The 24,655-nt window shown below is 36.0% G+C and overlaps 1 protein-coding gene across 7 annotated transcripts in view; it reads left to right on the forward strand.

Annotated features, from left to right (window-relative positions):
* Window positions 1-22,717, forward strand: part of atp2b3b (ATPase plasma membrane Ca2+ transporting 3b) — a 74,036-nt gene extending 51,319 nt beyond the window's left edge. For 3 of the 7 annotated variants that reach the window (XM_051096375.1, XM_051096377.1, XM_051096378.1), the window contains 3 exons: window positions 2,206-2,388; window positions 6,674-6,827; window positions 17,729-17,887. In XM_051096375.1, coding sequence (XP_050952332.1) covers window positions 2,206-2,388; window positions 6,674-6,827; window positions 17,729-17,754 — 363 coding nt within the window. In that variant the 3' untranslated portion in view covers window positions 17,755-17,887. Of the gene's footprint in view, window positions 1-2,205; window positions 2,389-6,673; window positions 6,828-17,728 lie in introns of all 7 variants that reach the window. The other 4 variants (XM_051096372.1, XM_051096373.1, XM_051096374.1 and 1 more) reach the window with 2 other exon arrangements.
* The last annotated feature ends 1,938 nt before the right edge of the window (window positions 22,718-24,655 follow it).

Below are 24,655 nucleotides of genomic sequence, written 5' to 3' on the forward strand. Positions count from 1 at the left end.
GATGAACTGGGTCATGCAAGTTAGGCACAATTCTAGCTTCATAAGCATTTTATTTTTCAGCTTTGTTTTGCAAGAATGTTATCTTGCTGCTGCCACTTTCTGATGTCTCAGCTGTATCTTTATAGGGCGGGGTTTTGGGAAGAGGGGGTGTGGCTAGTTCCACAGCTAAATCTGATAGAATGGCAGTACTTTTTAATCTTCTCTTTTTTTGCCCATATTGTACAGTATATACTGTAAATCAAGCACTGCTCACCATCATACAGTATCAGTCGTTTATGGAAGCCAGTTTCCGCCACTGAATAAAAAATGTAAAAAAGATATTGTGACTTTTTATCTCAAAATTCTCATTTTTATTGCAGTTGCAAGTTTACATCTCACAATTCTTTTTTTTCCTCAGAATTGTGAGATATAAACTTGCAATTGTGAGTTATAAAGTCAAAATTGTGGGATATACACTCGTAATTCTGAGGGTTTTTTACTCACAATTGCAGATTTGTATCTCACAATTCTGAGAAAAGTCAGAATTGTGAGACATAAACTTGCAATTGTGAGTTATAAAGTCAGAACTGTGGGATATAAACTCATAATTCTATTTTTCTCGCTATTGTAAGTTTATATCTCGTAATTGTGACTCTTCTCACAATTCTGACTTTTTTTTCTCAGAATTGCAAGATATAAACTCGCATTTGTGAGTTATAAAGTCAGAATTGTGGGATATAAACTTGCAATGCTGTCTATTTTTCTCACAATTGCAAATTTATATCTTGTAATTCTGATTCTTTTCTCGCAAGTCTGACTTTTTTCTCAGAATTGTGAGATATAAACTTGATATAAACTCATATTCCTGACTATTTTTCTACAAATTACAAGTTTATATTTTACAATTCTGACTCTTCTCACAATTCTGACTTTTTTCTCAGAATTGTGAGATATAAACTTGCAATTGTAAGTTACAAAGTCAGAATTGTGGGATATAAACTCATAATTCTATTTTTCTCACTATTGCAAGTTTATATCTCGTGACTCTTCTCTGACTCTTTTCTTGAAATTCTGACTCTTTCTTGAAATTCTGACATTTTTTCTCAGAATTGTGAGATATAAACTTGCAGTTGTGAGTTATAAAGTCAGAATTATGGGATATAAACTCGTAATTCTGACTATTTTTCTTGGGGAAAAAAGGGGGAAAAATTCAGAGGGGATAAAAAGGGTGATATTCTCTCAGAATTGCAAATTTATTTCTCTCAATTCTCACTTAATACCTCGCAATTTTGTGTTATAAAGTCAGAATTGTGAGATATAAACTTGCAGTTCTAAGAAAAATGTAAGAATTGCGAGTTTAAATATTTAAATTCTGACTTTATTTCTCAGAATTGCGAGATATAAACTTGCAATTGTGAGTTATAAAGTCAGAATTGTGGGATGTAAACTCGTAATTCTGTTTTGCTCGCTATTGCAAGTTTATATCTCGTAATTCTGACTTTTTTCTCAGAATTGTGAGATATAAACTCGGAATTGTGAGATATAAAGTCAGAATTGTGGGATATAAACCCATAATTCTGTCAATTTTTCTTGCAATTGCAAGTTTATATCTCGCAATTCTGACTCTTCTCACAATTCTGACAATTTTTCTCAGAATTGCGAGATATAAACTCACAATTGTGAGTAATAAAGTCAGAATTGGATATAAACTTGTAATTGTGACTATTTTTGGGGGGGAAAGGGGGAAAAAAATTCAGAGGGTATAAAAAGGCTGATATTTTCTCAGAATTGCAAATTTATGTCTCTCAATTCTCAATTAATACCTTGCAATTTTGTGTTATAAAGTCAGAATTGTGAGATATAAACTTGCAATTCTGAGAAAAATGTAAGAATTGCGAGTTTAAATATTTAAATTCTGACTTTATTTCTCAGAATTGCGAGGTATATCACGCAGTTCTAACTTTAATTGACAATTTCAAGTTTATTCCATGCAATTCCAAAAAAAAAAAAAAAAAAAAAAAGCGTAAGAATTGTGATTTTATATCTCCCAATTCTAAGACAAAAATTCAGAAGTTTGTGTCACACATTTCTGAGGAAAAAAGTCAAAAGAATTGTTAGGTAAAAAGTTGGTATTACCATTTTTAATTTTTTTTTATTCATTGGTGGAAACGGGCTTCCGTAGTTATTCCACTCCTTGTCTTAAACGAATTTTTCTTTTCATCTCAGGTGATCGCCACAGTGCCCACTAGTCACCTAAAGTGTCTGAAGGAGGCGGGCCATGGGCCAGGGACCGACGAGATGACGGAGGACGAGCTGGCCGAGGACGAGGAAGAGATAGACCACGCTGAGAGAGAGCTACGCAGGGGGCAGATCCTCTGGTTTAGAGGCCTTAACCGTATCCAGACTCAGGTGCTGTGCATGAGACCCCTTACCTGTGACCAATCAATCCCTCTGGTAGAACTAGTTAGAGCACTAATCACGTAAGATGGTTTTCACAGACAGTAGAACTTATGTCTCCTCAAAGAATGCTGCTTTTCCTTTCGTTTCCTCCTCTTCTCTCCCCGCTCTCTCTAGACCTTCTCTGAATCACCAACATTAGTTCATCCTTTCCTCCTCTCCTTTGCTACTCTATCTCTGTCTCTGCTTTCCACTGTTGGGACCCTGCACTAAATGCATATATATTTCCCCCAACAAGAATCTATAACATTACCTCCCCCTCTTCCCATGCTCAGAGCTCTGTTTTGTCACTCTATTATGTAACTCGAGTCCTTTAAAGTCCTAATTTATTGCTTAGTAACTCATTTGGCTCAGAGTCACAGCACAGAAATCAGTCGCTGCATGGGACTTGAGAATGTTGCTCCTCAGACTTGATAGAGCTTGAACGATTTGATGACGATCTAAACAATGTTTGACTCTGGGGATGCAGAAATATTAAAAAATCTGGTCGATATGATAAGCTGCTAATTATTTTCATGTTTTGGCTGATGTGAAAAGTCTATATTATGTTGTTAAAATCAATTTTAAAAATGACTAAAACTAAAATCAATCATTTTAAATTCATATTGTATCAGAAGTTTGGGGTCAGTAAATGTTTTTATGTATTGTAAGTATTTTATGCTTACCAAGGCTTGCATTAATTTAATAAAAAATACAGTAAAAACAGTAATATTGTCAGAAATTACTGTTATTATTTAAAATAGATTGTTTGATTTAACATATTTTAAAATGTAACTTATTCCTGTGATGCAAAGCTGAGTTTTCAGCATCATTACTCCAATCTTTAGCGTCACGTAATCCTTAAGAAATCATTCTAATATGCTGACTCATGCTCAAGAAACAAATATTATTATCAATGTTAAAAACATTTGCGGTGTTTATTTTTGTAGAAACGTAATACATTTTTTCCAGGATTCTTTTGACATTTTAATTATCTTTACTGTCATTTTGATTCATTTAATTTACCTTGCTGAATAAAAGAGTTCATTTCTTTCAGGAAAAAATAATAACTCACCCCAAACTTTTGAACACTAGTGTATCTGCTGATGTAATCAAATAAACCTCTAATATCTACTTTCATGGTACTGATTTATAGTGCATCCCTATCTTACACCTCAAGGCTTGTAATATTATCATAAATGTGCCTACATTTGTTACAATATAGGGCGAGAAGACTATATTAGAAGTAGTTATTACTTTGATTTGATCTGTATATATGTAATCAACCAAATGTGTATTATATTATCTTGTTTCTCTGTCCATTTTCTGTTCACTGTCTCTTTCTCTCTACAATTTTAATGGAAAGTCAGCTTACAGGTTTTTTTTCTTTTTTTTGGATTGTTGAAGTAATTTGATTTGAGTCCAATGCTAAATTAATTTCCTTGAGTAGAACAGAATTGCACTTACGCTAATCATAATTCTCAGTCTGGACTCCATCCCTGACTTTAAGCGAGATTTTTCTCTCTTTATGTGCTTGGGTTTGCTTTGAATTGTTGGTGTGCTGGTTGTGCTGGAAGGAAACGAAGTATCATGGTGTGTGGTGCACTTGTGAGTTGTTAGTGTTACTTGTGTTTCCTGAGCCAAACTGCGCTAGGTACATATATGACATTAAGGGTCAGCATGCATAGAGAAGGTCTGTTGTGGTGCCTGTTGGTTTATGTAACTTACTGTAACTTTAGAAAGAGCTAGAACGTTCTCAAAGCACGTGCATGCATGATGTAGCACTTCCTCTTTTGGCCATGTTCTTGCCAATATACACCATCAGTGAGCAGACTTGATGGGATAGTAGAGCATTATATAGACATTTTTTAAAATTTGGAGTGCCCGGTATGGATTGCTGAAGTGCTTGTAAAGCTCCTTACAAGGTTTCCATCGATTCCCTAACTGCTCGACACTGAGTAGGCAAAACACGACGCACATTATAGCGGCTGGCCTCATATCATCAGTCAGCCTAATCTAATCACGGCTTTCATCCTGCGTGGCTCCACTGAGGAGAGCGCCTCCATTTCTCAGAGTTGTGTTTTTGACACAGGGTATTTGCAGATTAATTATCGATGAGGTCTTATGCAAGATGATTGCATATTCTTACGGCATTTCCCATTTCCGTTTGGCCTGGATCAACTTGTTCTTAAGGGCTGCATGCAAAATTGATTCAGCGCACAAAGTGAGTTTCAGAGAAGTGAAACATTTGGGGTGGTGTGGTTGCAGAGGCATCCATTTGTTGTGTTAGCTTTTATTATGAAGTGAATTTGTGCGGTCTGTTTGATCTTTTAACAAAGCCATTTAGAGACAAAAGAATACTGCAGTGACATACGCACTCTATTTGTGGTAAAACAGAACGGAATTCTGATAAATGTTACCATGGACCACAAAACCAGTCATAAGGGTCTATTTTTGGAAATTGAGATTTATTCATTATCTGGAGGCTGAATAAATAAGCTTTCCATTGATTCATGGTTTGTTAGGATAGGTCAATACATGTTCGCGATACAACTATTTGAAAATCTTGAATCTGAGGGTGCAAAAAATCAAAATATTGAGAAAATCGCCTTTAAAATGTTCAAATGAAGTTCTTAGCAATGCATATTACTAATCAAAAATTACGTTTTGATACATTTATGGTAGGAAATTTACAAAATATCTTAATGGAACATGATCTTTACTTAAAGGCACAATGTGTAAGATTTTTTTGATTAAAATATCCAAAAACCACTAGAACAGTGTTATATATTTTGCTGAATTGTGTACTTACGTTATCCCAAATGTTTTGAAGAATGTTTAAATCCGGAGAAATAATAAATTTTAACTAGTATAACAGACCGTGTCTTTGCGTCGCCTGTCAGTGACATCAAACACCCTCGATTTTCGTTTTATCTTATTTTAGGAAACATGGAAACCCCAAAGACACTTTAATATGTTATGCATTTTTTTAGACAGGTGATGAACGCACAGAGTAGCATTATAACAGAACTTTCAACACACTCAAATGTATCTAGTATGATAAAACAGTGATGTTTTACCTCACATACACATGACTGGAAGAAGCGGAAGCGGTCGACTGTGGCATAATAAAAGCTCAGTTGCTTTCGAGCCGTGTAATGCGCTCGTCCTTCATACTGCTTCATACAACAGTGACTTTAATAAGCCTTTAATATATTAGCTCATCCATGAACATGATTTCTGCCCGAGTCCTTTCGGATTGCATCAGCCATGGGGGGGTGAAGACTACAACTCCCATGATTCCACACTTAATCATGGCGTCATCAAACAACGCCTTTGGTTCTTTGTTTGTTTTAAATATGCGCCCTCTAGCAGCAAAAACGTACATATTGTGCCTTTAATATCCTAATGATTTTTGGCATAAAAAAAATCGATAATTTTTAATACAATGTATTTTTTATCTATTGCTACAAATACCGGGTGCTACTTACAACTGGTTTTGTGGTTCAGGGTCACAAATTAACTGACGTGTTTCTGAAGTGAATATGGAATGCCATTTGCAGCCAATTTGTTTCTTCTTCAGTCAGTGTGATATTCAGGACTTGATTTTTTTATTGGAGAATGCCTGAATAGTGGAAAGTGATCTTGATGTGACAAGTCTTGGTGGTCAGCGATAAGCTGTTTTAGTTATTTTGACGAATGATTATAAAGACTTTTATGTTCTTTATGTTATGTACCAATAAATCAGACCCAGACCATGTACTAAGCAAGACAATTAATTGGGTCAGCTATGATTTCAACATGACTTCATTATGATCCTGGTTGCAGAAGGAGTAGTTTACCCAAAAATGAAGATTGTGTAATCATGTTGTTTTATGTATAACTTTCCTCCTTCTGTGGAACACAAAGAGAAATTCTTAAGAACAATTACATCGGTTCCCACATTTCTACATTGTCTGTAAAGCCCTAAAAAGGACAAAAAAACATGTGCTTTATTCCAAGTAGCCACTGTGTAAACAAAAATAACATTTTTGTTTTCCACAGCAAATGGTTTTAGAATGACATTAGGAGGAATAAATAATGACCGAATTTTCATTTCTGGGTGATGTACAAGATGTACAACATAGCTTTGTTTTCTCCTACCGGGTGAGGTATCACAAGCATATTTTCTCCTCGCTCTGCTGCCTCCTTGTTGCTCTTTCTCTCTCTTTCTTGCTCTGAAGTGTGTATATGATGTGGTTCTCTCTCTCTCCTGCAGATGGAGGTAGTGAGTACGTTCAAGAGAAGTGGTTCGTTTCAGGGTGCAGTGAGACGTCGATCCTCAGTGCTCAGCCAGCTCCATGACGTAACCAATATTTCTACCCCCACTCATGTAGTTCTCTCCACTGCCAATGCAAGCGCCGCTCCCGGGAGTGAGTTCCCTGCTTTCCCTACCTGTGTCAGACACAACACTCTCACACACTCACGAAACATGAAAACGCTTACAAACGCACTCACACACGCACAGAGCATTCCTCCTCACACACAGCAGCACATGCAACACCCCACCGTGTGTGCCGTGGTACTTCTGTTCTGTATCTGAAACCTTCTCTGTAGTCGTCTCTCTGTGGTTGAGTGGCTCTTTGCAAGATGGCCTGTCTGGCTTTGACTGATCCTCTATGGGCCGCTGTTTGTGTCTCCTCCCCGAGTCCCTCCTCTCCTTCTCTCGATTTCTGTGTGCTGTCTTGCTGTGTCGGGCCTTTTCTCTTGCTGTTGGGTTCTTCTTTGTTGTCTGAAGGTGTTGGTTTTGTTTTCAAATCCCTGTTTCTCGATAAGCCATTCTCTGTCTTCTCTCTGTCCAAAACGAAACCTATGACCTGCAACAGAATGTAGGTTAATGTTAAGTGCACGGCAAAAAAAATATCTTTCTTTTTTTAAAGCTGAAGTGGTTGTTTTTTTGAATTTTAGAATTTTAGAATTGCAAAAAACTATGGTAGATCAGATTTCATTGGTTGGATAAACAGATAGTCCCGCCCCAAATCCAATTCCATTGGTTGAGACAATGTTGTTTTAATTGCACCACAGAGAAACACTTTTTAGATAAATCAACCTACAAATGGCTATGGATATTTTAGACTGTAATAGGATTTTATCATAAAAAATGACACTTCAGCTTTAAAGTAGTATATAGTTTATATACATTTGGACAACAGAATATGTCATACAAGACATAACTGTATATTAAATAGTTTAATAATTGCATTAAATATTTGAATAATTGCTTTTACTATACATTTTCTTTTTAATTATGTCTGAACACTGCAAGAAAAACCTGTATTTAAACCTGAGAGAATACAGAGAGAAGATGGCACTCACTTATTTTCCGAGAGGCTTCTGTTGTCAAGCGTGGTTTGCTAAAAAGATGATGGTTTTCAGTAAGCAGAGGTACTCAATGTGCTGCACTGCTATGGCTTTTGAGCCTACACTGGGGTAAACCTTCGAGTATAAGCCCTATAAGGTTCTTTTCCCTCTGAAAGGTTCTCTCTGTCTCTCTCTCTCTCTTTTTTTCATTCTCTTTCCCTCTGTTACTTTTTTTCCAGATAATGCATCTTGTAATTTCCATCATGAGACTGTGTGAAAGCATCCTCTAATGTCTCTCTGCAACTGACTGCGTCTCCCTTCCACAGATCCTCACAGTCTTTTTCTCTGTTCCATGGTTCACATGGTTCATGGCTTAAATCTATTTTTACATGTTTCCTGTTCTCTCCTCTAAAGGCATCTTCTAAACTCTTCTAAACTAACAGTCTTTCATTTTTCTATCAAACGTAGTACATTAGCATATGTCTAGATATCAGGAATCAAAACAAGGGTTCAAAACAAGTTCAGCTCTATTGATAGCATCTGTGTCATGCTATTGAAAATAATATCAGCTTGTCTGTCAGTTTAAAAAAACAAGCAAAGATGCTGTCAATTGAGTCAAAAGTTAAAAGTCTGTCCTAAAAATACATTTACTAACTCTCACGCCATTCCAAATGTGTATGACTTTCTTTTGTCTGTGGAACATGAAATCAGATGTTTTGAAGAATGTTTATGCTGCTCTTTCATACAGTGAGAGTGGATGGTGACCAAGTGCTTCATTCAAAGCACCATAAAAGTATCATACACACTATTTAAAGGGGTTATATGATGTGCTTTCATGTTTTCCCTTGTCTTTGGAGTGTTGTTCGTGCATATATAAGATCTGCACAGATTAAAGTCTTAAACCCAAAGAGATAATCTTTATAAAAGTTAAGACTCAGCCACACTTCCTAAAATGGCTCATTCAAACATGCCCCCACATATCTACATCACCTACAATGCAGGCTGTGCATACTATACACTCTTAAAAATAAAGGTGCTTTAAAAGGTTCTTCACAGTGATGCCATAGAAGAACCATTTTTGGTTCCACAAAGAACCATTCAGTCAAAGGTTCTTTATGGAACTGTGTAAACAAAAAAGGTTCTTCTATGGCATTGTGAAGCATCTTTATTTTTAAGAGTGTAAATTCTTTTTTGCAAGGACAGTCTGGCACAGTTCTGACTCACAGCCTGTAAGTACATTTTCATATTTAAAGAATTTGCGAGTTTTAAGGAGTGTAGAGTATTGCTTGTTTGTTGTTTCTATAATCACAAATGCAGACATCGTGTTGTTTATGCGGCACGATGCAACGCAGCGCATAAAAAAAACAGTATGAGTCATTATAATCACTAATTATGTCCTCACTGGATGCAACAAATGCCTCATTTATAATAGGTTTTATTGTTTTTGTCTCATCACGCTGGGACACGACATCACAACATGGTTAGGGGTGTAACATTTCTGTCATAGGCTTGAGGTATTCGGCCAATCACAACACACCAGATATCTGGCTAATCAGAGCACACTGCGCTTTTCAGAACGATGAGCTTTGTAAAAATTGACACGTTTCAGAAAGGAGCAACAATAATGTACAGTATGTTGAAAATATAGTGTTTTTTGAACCTCAAACCGCGTAAACATATTGCATTACACCAAATATACAAAATAATGTTCTTTTTACAAACATCATATAACCCTTTTAAACAGCTTTGTGTGAGGAGCAGACCAACATTTAAGATGTTACACACTGAAAATACTGAAACAAAACAAAACCTTCTATGGTCACCATTCACTTTAATTGTATGCAAGTTTGGGCTTGGACTTTGGATTTAGCTATAAATATCTGCTTTCATGTTCCACCTAAGAAATAAAGTCATGCAGGTTTGGAACAACAATGATGGTAAATGATAATTTAATAATTATTATTAAAGAATAATAATTACAAGAGGGTGAACTATTCTTTTAACTTGTTTTGAACCCACAACAGTGCTTTAAGGGGACTGTTCACCCAAAAATGAAAATTCTGTCGTTAGTTACTCACCCTCGTGTCGTTCCAAACTCGTAAGACCTTTGTTTATCTTCAGAACACAAATTAGGATAATTTTGATGAAATCTGAGAGCTTTCAGACCCTGCATAGACAGCAACACAACTACCAAGAACATCATTAAAATAGTCCATGTGACATCAGTGGTTCAACCTTAATTTTATGAAGTTACAAGAATACTTTCTGTGAACAAAGAAAACAAAAATAATTACTTTATTCAACAGTTTCTGGGCCTTGAACATGTCAGTTGTGTTGCTGTCTATGCAGGGTCAGAAAGCTCTCAGATTTCATCAAAAATATCTTAATTTGTGTTTCGAAGACGAATGAAGGTCTTACAGGTTTGGAACGACATGAGGGTGAATAATTAATGACAGAATTTTCATTTTTGAGTGAACTATCCCTTTAATACATCCTGATAGCACTTTAATAGAGATTTTAAGAATGTGTATTATAAGTTTTCTTTCTGGAAAAAGTGGACTAACTACATTTTTATCAGTACTTCAAGATTTTTTCTTCATCTCTGTGGTATTTTTTGTTTCAGGCTAGAAATGTTAATTACGACTACCATATATCATTGCGGCTCTGTGATGTTCTTCATGTGTATCTGTACATTTTTCATCACATTTTTTCACCTGTGCTTATATGGGTGAAATGTGCCACTCGACTCACTCTAGTCTTCTTTTTCAGCCCTATACATATCATTTTTGTTGTTTTTCTCACGCTAAATTTTCTTTGGCTTTGACTGAGATCATGCTGTCTACCTCATGTCAGGAATCAGACTGCAGAAACATTTAGTAGATGTTAGTGTGCCTAAATGTAGTATTTTTATTCATTTATGATGTATATATTTATACATCATCTGAAAATATCTTTGAAAACATTTCATGCCAGCAATGTAGCTCTTTAGTGAAGAAAACACTATATTTAGATCAATCATTCATCACAGCCCTCCAAAAATGTTTTTTATTTTCCTCACAGCTGTCTCAAACACAAATGTTTGTTTTAGAGATATTTGACAGATCTAAGGATCAAGTTTGTTTTCATTTTAGGTTTTGTAAAATGGGTGCACATTGCAACCCAGAGGTTGAGAAGAGACGCACTGCTGCCACTGATAGATTCATGTTTATCTCACTCATTTGCTCAAACATTTGCCTTGTACGGTAATGGTCCACTGCTCAACACAGATGCTCCCTATCAGTAAAAGAGTCAGTGGAATATATTTGCTCAAAGCGGAAAGGTCCAAGCGACGCTAATTTATTAAAGCTTTCCTAGCTTTGATTACAACCATCTGATAAAAATAATCATATTCATAGTCTGTGTCACTGTGTGAATTCTGCCATCAGATTATACAGTGCATTTTATAAAGTGCATTGCTAAATGTGTAATATTGTATAATATCACCATAGTTAAATTATTCAAGATGCAGATATGTGAGATAAATCATAAATTATGGAAAAGAGAACTAAACTTGCAATGTGGAGAAAAATGTAGATCATTTCAGTATAATTTTGAGTTTAATTGCATTAATTGGACAAAATTCACTAAATGGAGAGAATTGCACTGTATAATTCACCGCATTTACAGTCACTTCTAAATATAAATTGTCAAATTAAAAACAGGAGTTAGATATATTAATAATTCACTCTTATTTTTAACCAGCTTCATTATTTACTCATTATAAAGAGTGAAAATAGGTCCATGTCCAGCGATTACCCTTTAACAGTCTTCCTGCGTCAACCTTTCTGAATGCATTCATACAAATTCAACATGATATCATTATTTCATCACTGCTTTGTTAACTACTTCCTCTCCTTTCCTGCATCTTATCACTTTGTCTGCTTCAAGTCTTTCTGTGTAGCTCTATTTTCATTTCAGACATCTTTGGGAAATATTTGTTGAGTAAAGACGTCTTTTTTGGTTTTTGGTTTTAATGATAAAGTTTTTCCATCAAGCTTTTTTCTTTGAAGGACAGCGTGGGGGAGACAGTGGATAGTAATCTGGCATGCAAACATCCAGAGAGTAAAAAAAACCTCAAAAAATTCCCAAATGTGGGCGATATACTCGAACGTTTACCTGTATCCATGCAAAAAAAAAAAAAAAAAAACAGAAAGAAAGAAACTCAAAGAACAAAAATGAAAACAAACAGTTTCTCGATTGAGATCTGCATGACTTTTTCTCAACAAACAGGCTCTTTGGAAAAACAGATAAGCACTTAACCAAATGCTTGACCGTCCCTTCCTGTTTGTTTTGTCTCTTGTAAATTCTTTCTTGGTCATTTTAGCTTCTTTTCCTTTGCTGGGTGAGTGTTGAAATGTGGGTAGGGGTGGGCGGCACCGGCCTGTGGCCACAGCAAAGGATTGCGCTCTCAAATCTCCTTCCTTCTGAATATATACACACGAGAGACGCGTGTGTATATGTGCTCCAGCCGCATTTGAGTTACTCTTACAGCATGAGCCTGACTGCTTACCATCACGCATTCAAGTTTTTGAGTTTGACCTCGACTTTCATTGTTTCTGTTCCTGTGCCACGACTACGAGACAGCTGCACTGGAATGAGCGTTTTGCTTTCTGATCGGTTCCCGTGCTCCTTCTTCTTTTTCTCTGCATATAGACTAAGGCAGATCTCATCAGCACTCTTCAGCTCTTCTTCTCTGTGTGTCATCTGCACTCGACTGCTCTGCTGCATGCCAAAAGATGCTCGCACTCTCTCTGTCTCTCTCTCTCTCACTGAATGTGCTTTTCCACACCTCTCTAAACATCTACAACTGAATCTGTCATCCGAACAGTAATCCAGAATAGCCAGATAAAACCTAAATTCAATTCCAGGCCTATGATACTGTACAAAGGTGTGATCCATTTGTGCTGATAAGGTGACTTTTGCAGAAACCAGAGATGCTGTGACCTTGTTTATTGTGCCTGCTCTGTTCTTGTCAGTGTGATAGTGCTTGTTAAGGTCTTCTGTCACAGCGGTTGGTGTCATGTAATCAATGGCTCAGTGCCAGGAAGTGACTAGTCTCAGAGAAGTCATCATCATCCGTCTAGATGATGTCTCTGGAAATTTTATAACTTATCCTCTGGCAGTCAATGTAATCTGAGCCTGTGGAGCAATTTATCATATAGGCCTGCTAGAGCAGACTCACATCTGTAGATCATTTGCATGTGTTTCTTCAACTGTGCACTTTTAAGTCATAGGAGTATATATATATATATATATATATATAAAAACAACTAAAAGCTAAAACCTTTATAGGGTACAACATGGCTAGAGGCACACCAAAAGTGTATTATTTTGTTTAAAAATCTTATAAATGTATGAGGTGGCAAGAGGGGCATTTTAACCCACACACAGGGTAAAAGGCTCACCAGCAAGACAAACAGTACTGATGCAAATAAAATAGCTAAAGTATATAATAGCTAAAAATAGCTAATTTTGTTTTTGTTTTTTAAGAATGTCTAAGTTAATACTTGTTCAAAACAATCACTTTAGCAACGTTTGTACTATTTTCTTTGATAAATAAAATAATTCATTTTTGTTCAATAAATATACTGTCATTAAAATATATTAAAATAAAACATATTTTAAAATACAGAAACAAAATCATTTTAAAATGTAAAGATTCTGAAAGCATTGAAGGAGATCCTATAATTTAATGTTGATTTACAGTAGTGACAACAAATAATATTATATTAAATGATAAAATTAATAGCATGTTTTTAAATGTGATGGTTTCATTCTAAACATGGTGATTATCTTTAAGATGGACACCCAACACAATGACAAAGTCATGTCAACAAATAGAAAGTCAGCCTTCTGTTAATTTTCATGTTAATTATTGTGCCTTTTAGCGGCAGGGGTGCTTTTTACCCCCAAATATTATACTTTTTCATATTCTTTCATTATTTAAACACTGTTGCTTTAATTATCTGAAACAAAACTGAAAATCATTAAGACCTTTGTCTCAACACTGTAAAAAATAAATTTGTTGAGTCAACCTAAAATAAGTTACCTGGCTGCCTTAAAATGTTAAGTTTAGTCAACACAAATATCTAAGTTGTCACTTAGTACAACTTAACATTTCAAGTTGACTAAACTTATTTGAGTTGACTAAATTTAAAATTTTAAGGCAGCCAGGTAACAAATTATTTTAAGTTGACTCAACAAATGATTTTTACAGTGAAGATATATTTAATAATTTTAGCGATTCTCATTTGCTACTTAAATCTACAACATTTTTTAAAAAATATTCAAATATTAGATCAAGGAAGCACAGAAATGACTTAGCGCTGCTGCCTGCAATCGCGTCAAGCATCAGCCAAAATTGCATGTGTATCTTGAAAAGCGGATGTTTTGGAAAGTGCTACGGCACATTTAAGCCATAGTGGTTTAGAGGAAAATAATAAACAATAATAAACAAAGGTGCCTTTTACCCTATATGAAGGTCACATTAAAAGGTTTTCAAACTATAATTACATCCTAAAATATTATTTTTTTTAAATAATCATAATACATTTAATAATTTTTATTGTAAAAAAAAAATTAATTTTAGATTTTTTACACAAATGACTGTTTCTTGTTTGTGCCATACATTTACTGCAAAAAAGGAAAAAACGCTTGTGAGCAGAATATTTTTATTGTAAATAATTTCTAATCAAGTTGTAATTTTGTCAACTTATCCTAAAAAATGCTAACTTATTATTCAGTTTAGGATACATAAAATGCTAGCTATGAAATTAAAGATTGAAGTTAAAATAATAAGATAACTGGTCATTTTGTTCCGTTTTACACAATGTCATTTTTACCACAGTATGTTCATGCATACTCAAAATATCACAAAATAGAGAATTCTACTTCCTGTATGATCCATGTACAGTATATCTGTTGTTGGATATTGTTATAAGTACAACTGAAGTTAAATTATACTAGTGAGAATGTAAAAAGTAGCGTTGTCAAATCGATTAATCGTGATTAATCGCATCCAAAATATGTTTGTATATATTTAATAAATACTGACACATAATGTATGTGTGTGTGTGTGTGTATGAATTATATTATTCATCAATATAAACGACAAATAAATTTGTGGATTGATTGATTTACATGAACACATCGCGATTCACTCTTGAATCAATTCTGAGCTTAGTTTTTAATAGCAGATGGCACTTTAGAAACCGTTTTCTGTTTGTGTCCAGTTTCTTACACACACACCACCTAAAACTTAAATAATCATTCATAAAGTTTAAAAAGGTTGAAGTGAATTACAAGAGTGTTTACAAGTGGGCTGTTTACATTAATCTTAAAATGTTTAAAATGTTTTTACAATATGAAATAATATTTTTTATTTAAACATACTTTAAAATAGAATTTATTCCTGTGATGAAAAGCTGAATTTTTATCAGCTGTTACTCCAGTCTTAAGTGTCACATGATCCTTCAGAAATCATTCTAATACGCGGATTTATTATTAGAATGATCAGGGTTGGATAATATCAACAGTTGTGCTGCCAAATATTTTTTGGAACCTGTGATTTTTTTTTTTTTTTTTTTCAGGATTCTTTCATGAATAACAAGTTTAAAAAGTACAGTGTTTATTCAAAATATAAATATTTTATAACAATGTAAATTATTTATTATTAACTTTTAATAAACTTTTAATTATTAACTTAATACATCCTTGGTGAATAAAAGTATTAATTTCTTAAAAAAAAACAATAAAAATGTACTGACCCCAAACTTTTGAACGGTAGTGTATATATTTAGTTATACACAGAACAAACATGTAACAAACTTTTATTTTGGATGCGATTAATTATTTTGGAGTTGATTAATCAATTTGTTTCTGGAAGTGCCCATAATTGAAGAAACACACATATGCAAACTGGAATAAAACTCATTTTGCTGATCAGAAAGACACATAAAATCATAGATAAGATTACAGATCATTTGATATTTAACACCTCAGCTACAGTATATCTTCTTAGCTTATGACCTATTTTCACTCATTGGCATTAACTGACATCATTGGCTGATGGCCTCACTACGCATGTTGTCTCCATGGCTTTTGTTATGACATCACAATCACATTACTAGAGTGCCATTGCTTCATTGTTACTACACTCCTGAATGCTGCAAGTACAATTGAGGAGAATGTCATAACTCCTCCAATAACTGCATAGTGCATTACTGTGGCTCCGTCCTGCCAACCGGACCCCCAGTCATGCATTTGTCTATTCATAAAATCCCTTTGCTTAGCTGTGTTGCAGATTCTTACCCACTGTTTCTTCCATTGGCTGTGTGTCTATGTGTGTATCAAGACATCCTCCTTTGTTTCTCTTTTCCTCTGTGTCACTACCTCAGTCTTCACCACTAATAAGTCGATAAACACACATGGCATATTGGCTTTTCGTTTGGTACTTTGTGCTTCCATTCGTCTCTTTGTTTGAGGCCTGGTCTGTTTTCTGTTTTGAGCTTATGAGAATGTTCATCACCTTTAATTTTGAGTGACAACTGTGAACTGACAGCTTGGGTCCATTTCTTGTGTCTTAGATTGGGTTTTATTTTGTTTGTCATTTGTCTTTCTTTGAGAAACTCTTAAGATCTGGTTGTGCAGCTTTAGTATAAAGCCTTATTTAGATTCTAAATAATGAATGTGCATTGTGTAATTTCTGCAGCATAAAAACTAAAACAGAATTGCATCCTGTTTGTTTGAGAAGCCCATCATTGGCTAAACCAGTGACCAGGGGCATCACGCACTGGTGGATGACCAAAGGAAAGAAAATTATTAGCTTTGGTTACAAATCTCAACCGCCTTTTGCCTATTTTTGCTCCACCAATCGCTCCAAATAAAGCCACAGCAGAATTAACTGTTGTGTCTTCAAGCAATAAATAATAGTGCCATTTCATTCCCAAACAAATTAGTGTGATTGAATGGAGTGGGTGAATGAATGATTAAATTAATTATAACGTCTAGGTTACTCTCGTAACCCTCGTTCCCTGAAGTAACGGAGACGTTACGTCGACTGACATCATGCGGTCTCACTTGGGAGCCCATGACGTCAGTCGACCTAACGTCGAACATGACTGACTGAGGGGGAATGTCTAGGTTACTCTTTGAAGCTGCATTTACACTGCATAGAAGTCCACTATATGGAGAAAATTCTTGAAATGTTTTTCTCAAAAAAAATTATTTCCTTCGACTGAAGAAAGAAAGACATGAACATCTTGGATGACAAGGGGGTCAGTAAATTATCTGTAAATGTTTGTTCTGGAAGTGAACTACTCCTTTAAGGGTTCACATTAAATCTGAAGCATACTTTGGGTTTAAGTGTTCACATTAAAAACTAAAGCATACTTCGGATTTAAACATTCACATTAAATCTGAAGCATAATTTGGGTTTAAGTGTTCACATCGAAACTGAGGTATACTTTCAGTTTAAACGTTAACATCAAATTTGAGGCATACTTTCAGCTTAATCATTCACATCAAAACTAAAGCATACTTTGGGCTTAAGTGTTCACATTAAAACTGAAGCATACTTTTGGCTTAAGCGTTGCATCAAAACTTTCTGTGACTAGAAATTACACATTGCACCTTTAAGTACCAAATTAAAATTATTACTGCACCTACCCTAATAAAAACAAAACAAACAACAACAAAAAAAAACAGACAGATCCAATGCACATTTTTGCAGCAACCTGATCTTGAGCTGTCTGTGCATTGTAAGGCATGTTCAGAACAGGTTCTACAGTGTTTCAGGTCTTTTCTGTCACACAAGTACTGAGAGATTTCTTTGCTCCCACCCTCCTCTGTCTCAACCCCTCTCCCTGTCCTCACTTCTCCCACTCTGTTTTCTCTCTGTCCTCCTCTGTGCCTCGTCCCCTCTGTTCCCATGTAGATGCGGGTGGTGAAAGCGTTCCGTAGCTCCCTTTATGACGGAATCGAGAAACCCGCGTCCAGGAATTCCATCCACAACTTCATGGCGCACCCAGAGTTTCTCATCAACGACTTCATCCACAACATCCCGCTGATCGACGACACCGACATTGACGACGAATCGGAGTGGTCGAGGCACAACCACCACTTGCATCCGGCCTTCCGAAAGCCCCCTCCTCCTCCGGTCCAGCATCCGCAGCGTACCCACCCACCGCCCCGTCCCTACCGCCAGTACAGCCTCCCCGCCACGCCTAACCGCAACAACAACGCCATCGAGAGCGGCGTCTACCACCTGAACCTCCCCACAGGCCCAGACGGCCACTGGACAACCCCCTCTCGACAGCTGTACCCCCTCCTCGCCCTGGAGACCTCTCTATGACTGACCACGCTCCAGAGGACGAGACCCTAAGAACTTTGAGGATGTGGACCTGTGCGGGTCAGGCTGGTGGGGGAGGCTCCTACGGACACGTTGTAGGTGGTTGACCCCCAACACTAAGACAGGGTCATCCCATTACAATCATTCGCCCACTACCACCATCCACCGGAAGCACTATCACTCCTCATGTCTCAACAACAACATCCCCACAGACACCTCTCTCTCACCGTGTGGAGAGGAGGCCAGTCTGCTGCGTGTCTGCAGTTCCTTTGGACTGACCTGAGAAGGTGAGGAATCCAGACTCAATGGATTTTAGCGACTCTTTAGTGCTGGTGACTATTGACTTCTCAGAATGCAAAGGAATACGTTCCCTACGGGTGGAGTAGGGGTCCATTCACTTTACTTTTTATTGGTGTTACTAAACTCAATATTATTATTATCATGTTTGACTTCTTACTATCGCCACCGTCATCCCGAGTGCTCGGATTATCATTGCGGTATCACAGACTTTTATTACTCTGAGTAATGCTTTATGGATTAGCTTTAAAACATTGTATTTATTTATTTATTATTTATTTATTTATTCATTTATTTATTGTGATCACCAAGATTTTTATTTTTTTTTTCATTTTCACTTTGTCTATCTCTCTCTCTCTGTGTCTGTGTGTGTGTTGTGTCTGTCCTAAGAGCATAAAAAAGCAAGAAAAAAGAAGTACTAACAAAGCAAAGATAATATTAATTTGAAGCTTAGACTAATTCAATTATAATGCGTCTGCTAATAACAAAAAGAAGACTAAAATGTTGCCGCACCATTGTTTTACAGCATTTTGTGTAAAAAAAAAAGTATTCTATTATTTGAGGGCAATTTGTAGCTTCACTCTAAGTGAGAGTAAGCATTTTTAAACACAAAAATCATGACATCTTAAACATTTACACAACATGTTCATGTTTAAAATATGCTACAGGGTAGAGGATTTGGGCAATCCCATCACAGTGATTCAGTGGTCGTAGGTGGGATTTCGGGTGGTTTTCCATCTCAGCAGTGGCAATCAGCCTTACGACAAAATGGCCTTGTTAATATGTCTTACCTTGTTCAAAGTATCTGAAATTGGATTTATGAAATAGGATTTCAGTGGGTTTGCCCAGACTCGACATTTAATGGTGTCTTATATTTCTTTCACATAAAAGCCATTGAAATTCATGTTGTGCAGATGACACCAACAAATGCATCAACCCTTTAAACATGCTCAAGTAATTCTATTCGCTCAGTACATGCATATCTGCTGGCCCTTTAAATACATTCGCACTCACATTTGCTTTCCTCATGTGTGTGGAATATTTATCAGATTGTGAATATCTGCAGACTGTGGTCACCAGGGTAGGGAATCCATCTTATACTGCCACACCATAGTTGAAAATATCAAAGATGCTAAAGATGGACAATCCGTGAGGGTATCATTACTTTTGCACAATATCGAGGTTCGCTGTCTGGTGGACTTTGATAGACACACTGTCTGCCTATTGGTCCATACATAGACAACATGTTTGCACAGATCAGTAATCCCTATTATATATGTAAAGACATGCATGATTCTCCATGTCAGATGATAGTGTGTTTGATTCAGTTACATTCCATTGACTTTCCACTGATCAGTCGTACCATCCAGGGTTACCTCGTTCAACACCCTATAATCTTCTGGAACGATTACGATCATACTGCTACAGTCGATACATTGCAACCTAATACAATCATTTTGGGGAATGAGACCGGCACTTATGCAACAGACTGCCCTGCCCACAGCTCTGTGAAATACGCTTCACGACATGTACATATGGATCTCGAAAAAAACCTTTATCTGTATAGAATACTTTTCTAGATTGTCCAGTTCAAAGAAACTGGCGAATATCGAAAGCAGACAATGCAAGCATGAGCGTCACTAGATCATGTCATTGCATTGGTCGGTTGTGTCTTTGCGGAGCATGTTGATATCATATCGCTCGTCATTGTTTGACTTCACTTTCGTCTGTCGATGCTTCACTGTGGCTCTTAAGCAGTTGGTGGACACACGTTTCTCCTCCCAGCGCATCTGTGCTGTCATTAATGTGCTAGAGTCCATGCTGATGTTCTCCTCCTGATACACTGCCGTCTGTGGCGTGGAGCCTGGAGGTGGAGCAGTGTCGCACTGCCAATCTGACTACTTGATACGTTGCTTAAAATGGGTTGACTCGTTCTACGACTAGCAGAACTCTTTGTCGTTGGATCTTTAAATGGAAACCCATTTTTAAAGGAATATTCTGGGTTCAGTGCCTGCTTTTCTTTAAAAATAAATACAGCATACAGCAAAGCTTACAATGGAAGTGAATGGGCTAATCCTTAAACATTGAAAATACTCATTGTTTCAATAGTGTGGCCACAAGATGTAAATAGTATGAATGTCAACACGAATTTGGTGTGGGGGAAAAATTACTCACTAACCTTTTCTGTGTAGAATTAAATTCAAATGTAAGCTACATCTTTTTTCATAACGATGCTACAGCGTAGACCATAAAACTCTAAAATGATTGTAAAAATGATTGTTTAATCTGCTTTATGGCTCAAATAATACACATTTTAACAATATAATTAATTAAGTGCAATTTTATGATTATAACTCAGTTTCCTTTAAAAACCATTCAATTTCATTGTAAGTGCCTCGTCGCAACCTTGATTTTTCAACCTCATCAATAATATTATCAATAATTGTCTCTAATTTAAAAAAAAAATAAAATACTTAACACCGTGTCTACATCGGACGTGAGCTTTGACAAACTAAAGATAATAGGTGATAAAGATACATAGGAGCAGTATTAATTAAGATTATCCTTATATTTCACCTACCTGACAGGAAATGATAAGAACAAACACGAATGTTGTCAAGATTCTTGCCCTGGAAATCCTGGTTCAGTTTGGCCAACCACAAATGCCTTTGTTCCTCAGTTTTTTGCATTCTTCTCCTTGATTTGTTATAACTTTTGCCAGTATAAAGTACTCCAAATGTTTTTCCCGACTAGTACAGCCCAAAACATGACAATAATGACCATTTTCAGCAGCAATAATCAGCACTTTCGTTCGGCTCAGCGGCATTGTTTAGGCCCTATGTCCCGTGCCGCCAATATATCCAGTTGTTGACGTGTCCTGAAAACACTATTATAATCAGTGATACTACACTGGATTTGGCACGCCGCGACTCCACACGACAAATCTTCGACGGTAAACTGATGGCTTGTTCTATTTATGACGTACTGACACAAAGTTCAAATAATTTTTAAAGGTCACGGTTGCTTTGTCGCGCCCAGTGTAGACAGACTGTTGAGGCGCGGTGCGAAACGACAAGTGTCGCGTCCGGTGTAAACACAGTGTAAAAGTTTTTGTTGTTGTTGTGAACCCGGAATATTCCTTCAAGCAAAACGGTGTTATATCTGCATGAGTGTGTCCAACCTTTCGCTGGGTTCGATCAGGCTCAGACAGTTCCAGTGGAGTCTCTAATGTCGAGAGCGCTGGCAGGTCTCACAGACTGAACCCATTTAAAGGCCCAGACACAATCAGCGGGCTGAAGTGGTGGTCAGGGAGGATAGGTCAGTGAACCTGCTATACCATAATAAAGAAATATTTCCTAACCTTATCTTATCCTCAGCAAAGCTTAACTACCAAAATAGGCCTCAAGCTATGCTCGTCTCTGAATAATTTTTAAATCTAACTATATCTAAGACGTATACCCCAACCATTGAACTCTCCAGACAGTGATGATATATATTACAGTGGCATATGTATGGTATCCCTCCTCTCCACCACAACAGACAGCCACTTTATCGAGACTCCTGATAGAGTGTCAAATATATATACGCATATATATATTTAAAAAAAAAAAAGAAAACAGATAATCCAAAACTCCATCGTCTGCCTTCATTTTGTTCCATTCTGTTGTAGAAAAATCACGCAAGGTAAGGTGAAAAAAATTTAATGTGAAAAAGAGTAAATAATATACTATATTTAATATAAAGTTATAAATTATTGTACAACTGCACCATCACTGTACATTTTGCCAAAATGTGCACATGTGCATCTTTTGTTTACGATTTAAGCACATTTTTTTGTTTTATTCTATTGTCTCTTCCTCTTTCTTTCTCCTTTTGCTTTTTTGTAAAGAATTAAAATTGAACAGCTTGTACATTATTATGATTATTATTATGATTATTATTATTATTATTGTCTTTTTCCATCAGTGCTCTTTTAGCTGATGGAAAAAACAGTTGCACATTCTCCTGAACATACACTTACTGCTCTACAATGGAAAAAAAAACAAAAAAGAGAAAAAAAAATTAAACTATTAAATATATTAATAATTACCTGCCTGTTACTTAAGAGAAAAAAGTATCTATCTATGATGAAAGAACACAGCTGTATACTGTAGACTAAACTGTATGGAAATCTAAGAATTTAATGGGAAAATAAGTCAACACTTTTTGTCTGTATAAAAAATCAAATCAAAGTATTCTACAATAATAACTTTGACCAGTGTCTGTGGTTGTGTTTCATTGTGTGCCTGTGATTATTTCTTCTTCCTGTTGACATTGCGTTACATACTGCCAGAACACCTCTTATATTGGAAAGATAAAGTTATTTGGGGATTGGCAACAAGGTGTCTAGCAGTTTTGCATTAGATATCATATTATCAGACTTCATTTTCTGAGCATTGTTCCAGTACCAGTATCCTTTTGTTAAAGAAGGAAACAGCCCTGATTCTGAAGAAGAATTGCTGCTTTCCTTAGTTTTATTTGCATAATGAAATCTGGTCCTCATTGTAGGATATTCTGGCCAGGAACTTTCCACTTAGATGGGAAGAGATGCTAAAGGACTATAGTTTTTTATGTGCTAATGGGAGACAAAGCTGAATGTTACTGTCTTGCTGCCCCTGATGGAGCTCTGCTTAATAAGAATTTATAATATTTAATATTTAATGCCATAGAATTAGAGGTGACCTTAAGATGTTTCAGGATATGCTGGATGAATTGTCATGGAGTGAGGTAAGTTGGTGTTTATATATCAAGAAGGTCACGATGGCTGAAGCCTGAATATATACAATTATAGCTCAAGTTAAAATTATAAAAATTATATAAAAAGATAATTACAAAAGATAAAACAAATTGTTTTCTATTATTATGCTTATGGGTTTTGTTAGAAATTATGAGAGAAGAAATTGTTTTTTGAGGATAACTTCTCAGGATTTTTCTTCATATAATGGACTGATAAGGTGCCCCGAGTTTGAATATCCAAAATGCAGTTGAATCCGGCTTCAAACGATCCGAAATGCGGTTGTAAACATTCCCAGCCGAGGAGGAATATCTTATCTATCGAAACGATCTGTTATTTTCATTAAAATAATACAACTGATATACTTTTTAATGTCAAACGCTCGTCTGGTCTTTCTTTCCCTGAACGCTGTGTACTCTAGCTCATGACAGTTAGGGTATGTCGAAAAACTCTGATTGTACTTTCTCCCTCAATTTCAAAATCGTCCTATATCGCTGTTTTACCTTTTTTATTAAGGGTGTTTGATCTTCTTTGCATGTTCATTTTGCAAAGACTGGGTCGGAACATCTGCAGTGATTTAGGATGATTTTGAAATGATTTTTGAAGTTAGGGAGAGGGAGAAATTACGGTCAGAGTTTTTCGACATACCCTAACTGTCTTCAGCTAAAATACACCGTCCAGGGAGAGTAAGACCAGAGATGAGTTTGACATTAAGAAGTATATAAATTGTATTATTTTTATTAAAATAACTGATCGTTTTGATCGATAAGACCCTTCTTCCTCAGCTGGGATCATTTACAACCGCATTTGGGATCGTTTGAAGCCGCATTTAAACTGCATTTTGGAAGTTCGGGGCACCATACCAGTCCATTATATGGAGAAAAATCCTGAAATGTTTTCCTCAAAAAACAATTTCTTTACGACTGAAGAAAGAAAGTCACGAACATCTTGGATGACAAGGGGGTGAGTACATTATCTGTAAATTGTTGTTCTGGAAGTGGACTAATCCTTTAAGGAAGATGCATTTTAAAATATGTAGATGTGACTGTGTGACAAAATACACGAGTAATCAGTAAGTAAACAAGACAGGCTTGAACAACATTAAATGAAAAGCCTGTAATTAATCAGAGGAATGTGACTTATTGACATATTATGACGTAACTGAACTACTGAAAGAGTCCTTGAACCAATCACAGTGACTTTTTTTAGTGACAGGATTTAAAAGATTCGCGGCACTGGGACGAATTTACAGTCAACACCACTACTGCCAACAATTATAACCAACGTAGCAGAGCTGAAGGGGCAAGCTGTTGTTTATGTGTCAGTGTAGAAATCTTTCTTTCTCACAGGTTGATTTTTATTATTATTTTATTTTATTTTATTTATTTAATTTTTTTTTGTTTTTTTTTTTTTTTTTTGTATCATTACTTAGGGAGCTCCTC

The sequence above is a fragment of the Labeo rohita genome, chromosome 23 (genome assembly GCF_022985175.1).
Source record: "Labeo rohita strain BAU-BD-2019 chromosome 23, IGBB_LRoh.1.0, whole genome shotgun sequence".
NCBI classification, from domain to species: Eukaryota; Metazoa; Chordata; class Actinopteri; order Cypriniformes; family Cyprinidae; genus Labeo; species Labeo rohita.